The sequence below is a fragment of the Corvus moneduloides genome, chromosome 26 (genome assembly GCF_009650955.1).
Source record: "Corvus moneduloides isolate bCorMon1 chromosome 26, bCorMon1.pri, whole genome shotgun sequence".
Classification (NCBI taxonomy): Eukaryota; Metazoa; Chordata; class Aves; order Passeriformes; family Corvidae; genus Corvus; species Corvus moneduloides.
This window is the reverse complement of record NC_045501.1, coordinates 3,176,294-3,185,533: the sequence shown is the minus strand read 5'-3', so window position 1 is coordinate 3,185,533 and position 9,240 is coordinate 3,176,294. Positions and strand designations below refer to the sequence as shown.

The 9,240-nt window shown below is 63.2% G+C and overlaps 2 protein-coding genes across 10 annotated transcripts; both read right to left on the bottom strand.

The window, feature by feature from the left end:
* Window positions 1-224: 224 nt before the first annotated feature.
* VPS25 (vacuolar protein sorting 25 homolog) lies at window positions 225-3,015 on the bottom strand. The gene is made up of 6 exons (XM_032091679.1): window positions 2,895-3,015; window positions 2,625-2,770; window positions 2,477-2,530; window positions 1,984-2,072; window positions 1,402-1,477; window positions 225-872 (listed from the first exon to the last, which is right to left on the bottom strand). The coding sequence occupies exons 1-6, from the start codon at window positions 2,939-2,941 to the stop codon at window positions 760-762; spliced, it is 525 nt and encodes a 174-aa protein (XP_031947570.1). The 5' UTR covers window positions 2,942-3,015; the 3' UTR covers window positions 225-759.
* A 298-nt stretch (window positions 3,016-3,313) lies between these two features.
* On the bottom strand, window positions 3,314-9,087 carry RAMP2 (receptor activity modifying protein 2). Of its 9 annotated transcripts, XM_032134396.1 has the most exons (8): window positions 8,185-9,087; window positions 7,997-8,101; window positions 7,532-7,673; window positions 5,828-7,425; window positions 5,535-5,685; window positions 4,364-4,474; window positions 3,869-3,971; window positions 3,314-3,738 (listed from the first exon to the last, which is right to left on the bottom strand). In XM_032134396.1, exons 5-8 carry the CDS (start codon window positions 5,593-5,595, stop codon window positions 3,483-3,485), a joined length of 531 nt encoding a protein of 176 aa, XP_031990287.1. In that variant the 5' UTR covers window positions 5,596-5,685; window positions 5,828-7,425; window positions 7,532-7,673; window positions 7,997-8,101; window positions 8,185-9,087; the 3' UTR covers window positions 3,314-3,482. The 9 variants fall into 9 exon arrangements, 1 of the variants encoding a protein (XP_031990287.1); XR_004244510.1 differs by lacking the exons at window positions 3,314-3,738; window positions 3,869-3,971; window positions 4,364-4,474 and having other exon boundaries at window positions 5,597-5,685; window positions 5,828-6,461; window positions 6,604-6,726; window positions 7,070-7,425; XR_004244508.1 differs by lacking the exons at window positions 3,314-3,738; window positions 3,869-3,971; window positions 4,364-4,474 and having other exon boundaries at window positions 5,597-5,685; window positions 5,828-6,461; window positions 6,604-7,425.
* Between the last annotated feature and the right edge of the window lie 153 nt (window positions 9,088-9,240).

Sequence of the window (9,240 nt, the reverse complement as noted above, 5' to 3'; positions counted from 1 at the left end):
GCACATGCAAAATTAAAGTAAATGTTGTCCTGAGAAGGACAGCGAGGACCCCCACAGGCCACAACTCTGCCAAGTGGAGAAAAGCACTTGTGCTGCTGCTTCGCACCCTGGAACCACGGGATTCCTCTGGGGCAGCAAGGAAATATGACTGAAGGGCAAAAATCTGGTACAGTGCTCTGTTTTGTTTCTGATGGAAAAATAAAGATAGATGAAAACACCCAGGCTGCTCTATAAATACATCTCATTTTAATCACCTGAAATTAGTTCTCTGGCTTCCCCCAGCCTGCTTGGCAGCAAGTGCATTTCCTTCTGCCACTGAGGGCTTCCACAGCGTAGCAATAACGGCCAGTCCCCTGCTCCTGCCTCACCCCCTGGCACCACAGCAGGACTGCAGGACCCAGGCACGTGGCTGGCAGGGATACAGGGGGGCCCTTTGAGGCCAAGCTTGACCAGCCAGCTGGGACTGCTTCGAGGCCATCACAGGAACAGGGACCAGCTGCAGCCCCCAGTTTCACTTCTGGGCGGTCCCTCTCAGAACTGCCTAGAGCAGCTTTAGCCTCTCAAACACATCAACAGGGAGAACAGACAGACAGAGGATCTCGGAATATTCCTAAGTCTTTGGAAGGGTTCGCAGACTCATCTTGCCCCAAGAAATCCCGAGATGCAGCTACTTGCAGTCACAGTTTTGAAGCCAGGCCCAGAGAGCGACTCTTGGCAGCGAAACCTGAGACTGCAGTGGGGAAGGGGAGGAGGCTCCTGTCAGAAGAACTTGACACCTCTGCCGTCATCCAGCGTGATGATTTCAGCCTTGTGCTCCTGCTGCAAGGCTTGCAGGGCACGGAGCAGCATAGCCTCATCCAAGCCGTGAAACTCTAGGGAAGGACAAAGATCCCCATCGAAAAATAAAAATATAATAAATAAATAAAAATAGAAAAATAACATCAGGAAACAAACAGGCTGGTGAGCTCCAGGGACTGGGGTCAGCAATGCTGAGGGCTCTGAAGAGCACCATAACACTACAGCAAACCCAGAGTCATGGCTACACTGACAGGCTCATCTCTACATCGCTGCTTTGGGAACAGAGCCTGAAAGTCATCAGACAGCAGGGATGAATCACAGCAGCCTGTAATGCAGTGCAGGAGCTTGGCTTGAAAACAAAACACCCCTTACCACACCAGGTAAAATGCTGGGCACTGGGGAAGTGAAAATGCAATTACAGAGGGGGACGTTCCTGCGAAGTCATAAAAGCCTTTGGAGCAGCACGTGCTAATGGTGGGAAAAGGTGAGTTTGCATTTGAGACTTCAAAATATTTAATCTACAAAACTGTAATCTGACAATCAAGTGTTTACGTGCTCCAATCCAATGAGCTCCGAAAACCTGCTCCAGAACATGAACTTTACCTTCATTCTCTGTATCATCTCCGCTGGCCAGTTCATACAGTGTGAACACAGAGTTGGTCAGGCCATTCCTCGACACCTGGAAACACGAAGGCAATCTAGCAAATTTCGTCCCTGTGGCTGACCATCCTTGTCCGATCTCTCATACATCCCAGAGCGTGTAACATGGAGTGTGCACAACACTTGATAAGCAGAAGCCCCCTGGACACACACTGGGGGAGAAGGATCAGGAAGTGCAGCCTGAGGGAATGAAGATGGTTCCTCTCCTGCCGCTCTGCTCTTCCTGCCTGTGTGTTTCACAGTGAGGACTCAGGACATAGAGAGGCCAGGCAGCGACGCTGCCCTGTCCTCCCCACGGAACAGCCAATGGCACCGAGGGTGGACAGCAACACCCACCGCTCACACTGCGGCTCACAGCAAGTGACAAGCTGCTAATAAGTCCTCATCTCTCTGCAACAGAGAGAAATGGAAGGAGAAAGGTAAAAGTAGTGAGGAAGCAAGCAGTGGTCTTTCCCAAACGGCAGCCAGGGCCCCCCGTCCTCATGGACACAGCCTGGTCTGGGTGTGCAGCCCCCATGCTCTCACCCATTGATAGATGAGCTTTCCCCATTCTTCTGGTCTCTTCCACATGATCAGAAAGCTGGTTTTGTTCTTATCTAACCATTCCAGGTTCCCTAGAAACAACATGGAACAGGGATTGAAGCAGAGCACAAGTCACAAGTAAGGATCCAACATGCAGATTTCGGTACAAGAGCCAGACACTGCACCCAGAGGAGACCCCACGGACCAGCCCCTCCCCTGCAGTTCGCACCCACTTCAAAAATACTGCTGTGTCTACAGAAAGAGATTTTTCTGTCGAGCCCTCTCTTCCCCACGCAGCCAAATCTGCCTGCAAAGGCAGGGCTGGGTCCCGCGGAGCCGCGAGCAGCCCCGGACGGAGGCACAGCCCACACCCGTGGCATGGGCAAGCCCCGGGCCGGAGCTGCCCCGTGGCTGCTGCCCTCCCTGCCCCGCGGTCTGTGGGTCGGGCACAGGCCGCGGACGGGAGCACGGACGGACGAATGGACGAGGCACCCACCGTTCTTGCGGAGCTCCTCCAACACCACCTGGATGGATTCCAGCGGCAGCTTCCCTGGGCGCGGGTTAAGGAGGCGCTGGTGGAGGCGGGGGGTGGGGGCTAGAGGGGCACGGGCGACGGGGCCGCGGGCAGCGGGCCCAAAGGATACGCTGGAGGCGGTGGTTGGCGAAGAGCGGAATGTCCTGAGCCTCCCGCACCGTCATGGCGGGCAGCCGGTGCTGCTGGCTGTAGGCGAGCGCCAGCGCGCACCAGGCCGAGAGCTGCTTCTGCCGCGTCTCGCCGTTGGGCTGCAGCCTGCGGGGTCGGGTCAGCACGGCGGCGGAGAGACACCGGCAGCCCCGGCCCGCGTCCCGACTCCCGCGCTCCCCGCCCCGACCCTCCCAGCCCCAGCCCCAGCCCCGGCCCCAGCCGCGCTCACGTGAAGAAGGGCGGGAAGCTGTACTGCCAGGGCCACACGAAGCTCATCGCCGCCACCGCCGGAACCGCCGCCACTGCCGCCGCCGCCACTGCCGCCGCCGGAACCACCGCCGCCGCCGCCTTCCGCCCCGCCCCGCTTCCGGCCCGGCCGCGGGCCCCGCCCCGCCACAAGCCCCGCCCGCCACCTTCGGGCCGCGCCCCCCGCGCGCCGCGCCCGCCCCACTCAAGGCCCGCCCCTCCCCATGGCCCCGCCCCCTCCGCCCCTCCCGGACGGCGCCGGCTCCGGTTCTGGTGCCCGGTGCTGGTCCCGGTGTCCCGCCGGGCGCGTTCTCCACGGCAAGAAGCTGCCGCCAGGCCTGTGCCGGAGACCCGGGCCGGGACCATGGAGGGATCGAGCGGCCGAAGAACCAGCGCCAGGCGTGGGGGGAGAAGCGTTTAATCCCGGGCCGCGGGGCGGGGGAAGGCGCAGGGGGAACCGGCCGCCTCAGCAGCGCGGGTTGGTGGCCCCGAGAGCCCACCGGGCGCTTCGGGTGGTCGGGCAGCCCCGCAGCCGGGGGTCCGTGCCCCGACGCGGGACGGGACGGCAGCTTTAGGCCTGTGCCTTGCCGTCCTTGCTGCGCCAGATGACCAGGGTGACGAGGAAGGGGATGAGGCAGATGGGTGCGATGATCATGGCCAGGAGCACATCTTCGGGCGGGTCGAAGTACACTGGGTGCTCCAGGGTGCAGTTGTGGAAGTAGAGATGATGGCTCTGGAAGATGTACTGCTCTGCCAGTGCATTGGGGTAGCTGTAGTTCAGGTGGTCGGCCCAGGACTCCAGGCAGTTCTGCAGCTCGCTGTAGGGCCTGGGAAGAGAGCCGGGACACTGGCAGGGGATGGGACATCAGAGGCACAGATCCCAGACCAGCACTACCCCTCTGGATTGCCCAGCCCCTGCACCCTGCTACTGGTGGGGAAGGTCCTGCTGCCCCATACCTGCTGATGACTTTCCACTCGCACAACTCTGCCGTCGTCACATTCCTCATCAGGTCGACGAAGTAATCCCAGCACTTCTGTGTGATGTAGGTGTAATTCCTCTCTGTGAAGAAAGGGTCTGAGCATGGGCAGCATGCCTCTGCCCGCAGTGCATCCCTGCCTGCCCCTGCTGCCAGGTGATACCTGACATCTGGAGCCCTGCCCAAGCGAGCAGGAGAGACATCAGCACAGTGAGGAATGGACCCTGCAGCAGCCCTGGGGTGCTGCCTGGAGCCTGCAGCAGCACAGAGCAATGCCAGGGGGACAGAGGGAGGGCAAGCTGCTGCTGGCTGCCCCCGCTGTGGGCAGTGGCAGGGAGAGCTTCGTGGCACTGGCCAGCTATTTTTGGGATGACTAGGGGAAAGGAGGGGTCATTCTGTGGCACAGGGGCAGCCCAGGCCAGTTCACCATTTTCCCTACAGTTCTGCCTGGCCCTCGCTGAACCCCAACACTCACCCATGGGCTGGGCTGTCCCATTGGACATGGCTGTGGGTGGGCTTGTCCCAGCATTCTGGCCGAAGCTCGTTGTCACGGCGTCCGTGTGACAAAGGCCGGTCCCCAGGAGCACTGCAGAGGGAGGGACACAGGGTAAGAGGAGACATAGGGTCTGGGGGGTGTAGGAGTGCTGACAGGGCTCCATGCGCAGGAGCTGCCCGGGCAGAGGGTGGGTCTACAGGAGATACCTGCTTTTGGGTGTCCCTCAGGGGACAATGGAGCTGGCATGTGGGGCACAGGGAGCTGCCCAGAGCCTGGCACATGGTGGGGCTAGGGTATCCGGCCCCCCGTATGGCAGGAGCTGTGGGGAGGGGCTAGCCAGGCTGCAGGCAGCTGTCCAAAGGTTTGGAGGGGCTGTTTAGGGGCTATGGACCCTGGGCCATAGTCACAGTACAGGAGCAAACTGGGACCCCCACCCATGGGGAGTCAACGTGGTGCTGTGTTGCAGCCGGACAGGGCTGGGGCAGGAAGAGGAAGCACTGGCCACAGCACAGAACTGCTGAAGAGTCCCTCCGCCTGCCGTCAGTCCCACACCCAGCACAGCTTGCCAAGGGCGTGGGGCACGTCTCGCCTGGCCCACGGGAGCCCCATGGCTCAAGGAAACTGCCCGATCCATCTTCTGCCCTTGGCTGAGGGCCTGCAGCATGGGGCACTGATGCTGGCTCCGCGCTGAACTGCCCGAGTGGGCCCTGCCTGGGCTGCTCATGGAGAGCTCCGGCACAGCTGGGCACTGGCCACGGGGAGCTCCTGGGCTGGTACGCTGGCTGTGGTAAGGGCAGCCCACCCTGTCCCAATCTCTGTCCCTGACGGCCCCATTCGGCCCCTCTGCCTGGACATGTGTGGTGCTACAACTCCTGTCCCAGCCCGGGTCTTTGCAGGGCTCCCTGCCGGATCGTGGATGAGCGTGGTGGGAGCTGCCCCACAGCACCTGGTGCTCAACTGCCGCTGCCCCCGGCCATGCTCGCAATGGCTGCCCCAGCTCAGCCCAGCTGCCGGGCTGGTCCCATGTTGGGGTAGGGCAGTGGGTCGGGCTGAGTCAAGACCCCGGCCTCAGGCCCCACGAGTGGGAGGGCGGCCGTGTGCGGGGTGGTTCGGGGTGCGGAGCCCCCGGGGCGGCCCCCTGCGCACTTACCCCAGAGCAGCAGGAGCCCTTGGGAGAGACGGCCGGAGCTCATGTGCGCGCGCGGTGCCATCCTGCCAAAGCCTGCCGGCTAACGACCGGGACAAGGATTTCAATGGAAATAACAGGAAGCAACTCCTTTCCTCTGACAGGGGCAGTTTGACTACAGGAGACGTGTGAAAAATGAGATTGCTCAGTGCTGTTCTGAAGCGGCTCTCCCGGCGGGACCCTGCGCTGTCCCGTGCGGTGCCGGCCCCCGCGGGCATCGCTCCCGCACCCCGGCACCCACGAAGCCCGCGCCTTACCCACCGGCCTGGAGGATCCACTCCCTGCACGGCACGTCCAGCGTTACGAGGCCGCGATTTGTTTACTTGTGTATTTCTCTTTAATCCTGTCTGGGCTGGGTTGTGAAATCCCTCGTCTCCTGCGTGGAGGGCAGGCAGCCCAGCAGCGGGGGGAGTGGACGGGAAAGCATAATGTCCCCGGACGGGCGCTGCCGCCCGGGAATGGGGGCGGCAGGGGGACCCACGGCCCCAAAACCGCAGTTTCTGGTTCACCCGGGCACCTGCCCCACAGGCAGCACTGCCGGGGCAGCCCCAGCTCCTACCCGCGGCCAAGGAGGGAAGGTTGATGACACAACCTACCCCCAGGCACGAGGCCGAGGAGGTGGGGAGAGGGCAGACACTTGGCCGACTCTGCCAGTCCTTGGCCCCAGTGCCTTCCCCCTGCACTGTCCAGCCTGGCGCCTGCTTTACTCTGCCAGAGCCCCCGTTCCTGGAGCAGTTCCTGCCCAGGGGCCCATGTCCCCCCCACTGAGGGTGACTTCAGCCCGCGGGTCTGCGGCATTCCCACACAGGACCTGGCTGAGGCTGGGTGAGGTCGTCCTTTCACGCCTGGCCGGGGCAGAGCGCAGCCCAAAGCCTCCCCTTTAACAGCTGCCTGCAGACACGCAGAGCAGGGACTGGAGTGCAATCACGGCCAGCTCAGAGGGACCCTCCCTGCTGTGGACCGCACTGGGCTTCAGCTCCCCAGCAAAGGTCCTGGCAGAGCTGTCTGATGCTTCCCGGCCTGCAGCAGCCACCTTCTGCAGGCGAGTGGCCACATCTGGAAGTCATCCCCAGCACTCCAGTGGCTGCAGGGCTGGAGCCCCTGGTCCCTCTTTCTGGTGGAGCCGGCGGAGCCTCCAGCCGGGTGGCAGGAGCCTCTGCCAAGGAGACACCCAATGATCTCAGAGCGGCCCCAGGGTTGGGACGGAGTGGGGCGTCCGGAGGGGATGGGCAGGAACAGGACAGTGGCTGCCTGCCAAGGGCCTGGGCTCCCCACCCAGCCTGGCATCCCCGGCACTCCCTGCCAGCCTCCACCCGGGGTGTTGAGGAAGGGGCTTGGCCCGTGCAGGGTCATTTTCCTGGGACTTTTTTCCCAGTGTTTCTCCCAGGCAAATGCAGGCATCTGGAGCCCTGTGCCCAGCCTCTCCTTGTGCCATGGGACCCACTCCAACCCCAGGGAATCCCAAACTCCCCATCCATGCTCTGCCCTGTCACCCTCACCCTCAGTCCTCTCCTCCCACTCATTAGTTGCCAGGACTGGGAGGGAAGTGGGCTGTCGCTGGTCCCTCACAGACATGGAGGAACGCAGGAGATGGGCAGCTTCTCCCTGGGATTTGAGCCCCTTTCCAGGCTCTGCTGAGTTCCAGGGCAGCTGCAAGGGGAACGAGGCAGCTAAGCCCCAAGGCCACAGCCACAGTGGGCGACCACCTGCCCAGTTCAGGGAGCCTGGCTTCTGTGCAGCTGGTGAAGTATTCAGCATGGACCCGCAGGAAGAAGGTACAGAGGATGGCCCCAGACCAGGGCAGGAGAGCAGCTGGGCCAGCAGCTCGGTGCAGCTGGAGAGCTCGCTGTAGGTGCTGCGGAGGGGACAGCATGAGGCCAGCCTGCAGGGCTAGGGACACATCCCTGTGATGGCCCTGCTCCGAGTGTGCATGTGGCACACTGGGGATGATGCTGACCCACCTGCTGATCTGCTCCCAGTGGCAGTGACTTCCCTTGGGGATGGCCATGAAGGTGGCATGGAAAGGGGCCCAGCAGTAGAGGGAGATCCAGCCCTGGTAGGTGTCCTGGCAGTGGGCTGGCCCCCCCAGCACCTCCAGAAGTCCTGCAGAGCACCAGACAGACCCTGGGATATTGCCCCACTCCCAGCTCTCTCCCTTGGTGTGGTTTCAGGAGGGCTGTTTGGGGTCACCCCTGGACTCTGCCCAGGATGGGGCAGGCACTCAGTTTGTTGTGCAGTTCAACACACAGCCCTGGGGGTCCCACACTAGGGCTGCCAGGGCTGCCTGTGGGGCCCCATGGGCTCAGCCAAGCCAGGAGTGAGCCTCTGAGGCTCTTGTGAGCCCCAGCACAGATTGCATGGGTCTCACCGAGGTCTGCGGCAGATGGGAAGGACAGCCAGGATGGCAAGAGGGAAGCTCTACTCACCATCCTCATTCAGGTACAAGTAGTCACCTGGAAGGACAGACTGTGCCACTGCTGGTGGTAGGACCTGTGGGACCATGTGAGGTCCAAGGGGTGCTGGACATTGCCCTGCCAGTGGTAGAGCCCCCACTATAGCATTGCTGCACAAGCCGGGGCTGGAGCCACACTGGGATATGGCACCAGGGTATTACCTTCATCCTTGAGATCCCCACGCTCAGTGTCCCCGTGCCCTGCAGCAAGGAGACACAGGATGCCAGGGCTGCACAGCCAGGAACAGCCCCAGTGCCCAGTCAGTGGTCCCAGCACAGCAGAGACCCCTCCTCCTCCTCCTCCTCCTCCTCCTCCTCCTCCTCCTCCTCCTCTTCCCAGGCTGAGCTGAGCACAGTAGAGGTGAAAGGGCTAAGGGAGCAGGGGCCTCCTGGCTCTGCCTTGGCCCTTGAAGCCTGGAAGAGAAGTTTCTGAGCCAACACCAGCTCCTGGGCGCAGAGAAGTGTGTGGCAAACCCTGCTCAGAGATCCTCTGAAAGAAGGCCAGGAGGGGCCTGGAGAGCACAGCTGCACTGGGACAGAGGAGAGAAACAGGCCAGGAGCCCTGTGGGGACTCGCTGTCTGCCAGACCCTGTGCCCAACCCCCTGGGGCCTCCGTGCAGCACCCCCAGCTGCCTCTGCCGCACCGCAGCAGTCCCGGCGGCAGGTCGGGCTACCCCCACCCCGCGAGAGCAGAGACAGGAGCAGAGACAGGAGCAGGCAGCAGAGCAGCCATAGCCCGGAGAGCATCCTCATCCTCCCGACAGTGCGACCGCTGCACCCGGGCTGGGGGCCCCCTGGGCATCTATCCCGTACCCCGGCCCGTCCCAGCGCTGTCCGCCCGCTGCCGAGCCAATGCCCGGGAAGGTCGGGGGACGCCGGGCCCCCGCCCCACCTGACTCAGCGGAGCTCCCACATGCAGGCGGGATGCACGGCTGCGGGCGCGGGCCGGCCCTGCTCGTCGCCCGCAGTCACTCGCCGGAGCCGCGGGGAAAGGGTGCCCCGGGGCAGCCGGCGCTCCGCACCGCGGACGAGGGACGGACGGGGCCCCCGCCGGGGCAGGAGCCAGCTCCGTCCGCTCCCCAGCGCCGGGGCCCCCGGGACAGGAAAGCGGCCGCCAGCAGCCGCTTCCTGCCCGGCGCCGCCACAGGGAGGCCCAGCGGTGGGGCCAGAGGGACCCGGGACCACCGGGGCGACTCGTCGGGGAGCGTGGCCACGCCG

Bases quoted from the DNA above. Each gene is read 5' to 3' on its own strand.
- VPS25 (XM_032091679.1), bottom strand. From the start codon at position 2,941: ATGAGCTTCGTGTGGCCCTGGCAGTACAGCTTCCCGCCCTTCTTCAC. The intron at 2,531-2,624 runs GTATCCTTTGGG...ACCCGCGCCCAG, and splicing joins CGCCAACCACCGCCTCCAGC to GGAAGCTGCCGCTGGAATCC. The intron at 1,478-1,983 runs GTGAGAGCATGG...TCGTGTTTCCAG, and splicing joins GAAAGCTCATCTATCAATGG to GTGTCGAGGAATGGCCTGAC.
- RAMP2 (XM_032134396.1), bottom strand. From the start codon at position 5,595: ATGGCACCGCGCGCGCACATGAGCTCCGGCCGTCTCTCCCAAGGGCTC. The intron at 4,475-5,534 runs GTAAGTGCGCAG...CTCCCTCTGCAG, and splicing joins AGGGCTCCTGCTGCTCTGGG to TGCTCCTGGGGACCGGCCTT. The intron at 3,739-3,868 runs GTATGGGGCAGC...CTCTCTTCCCAG, and splicing joins GAGTGGAAAGTCATCAGCAG to GCCCTACAGCGAGCTGCAGA.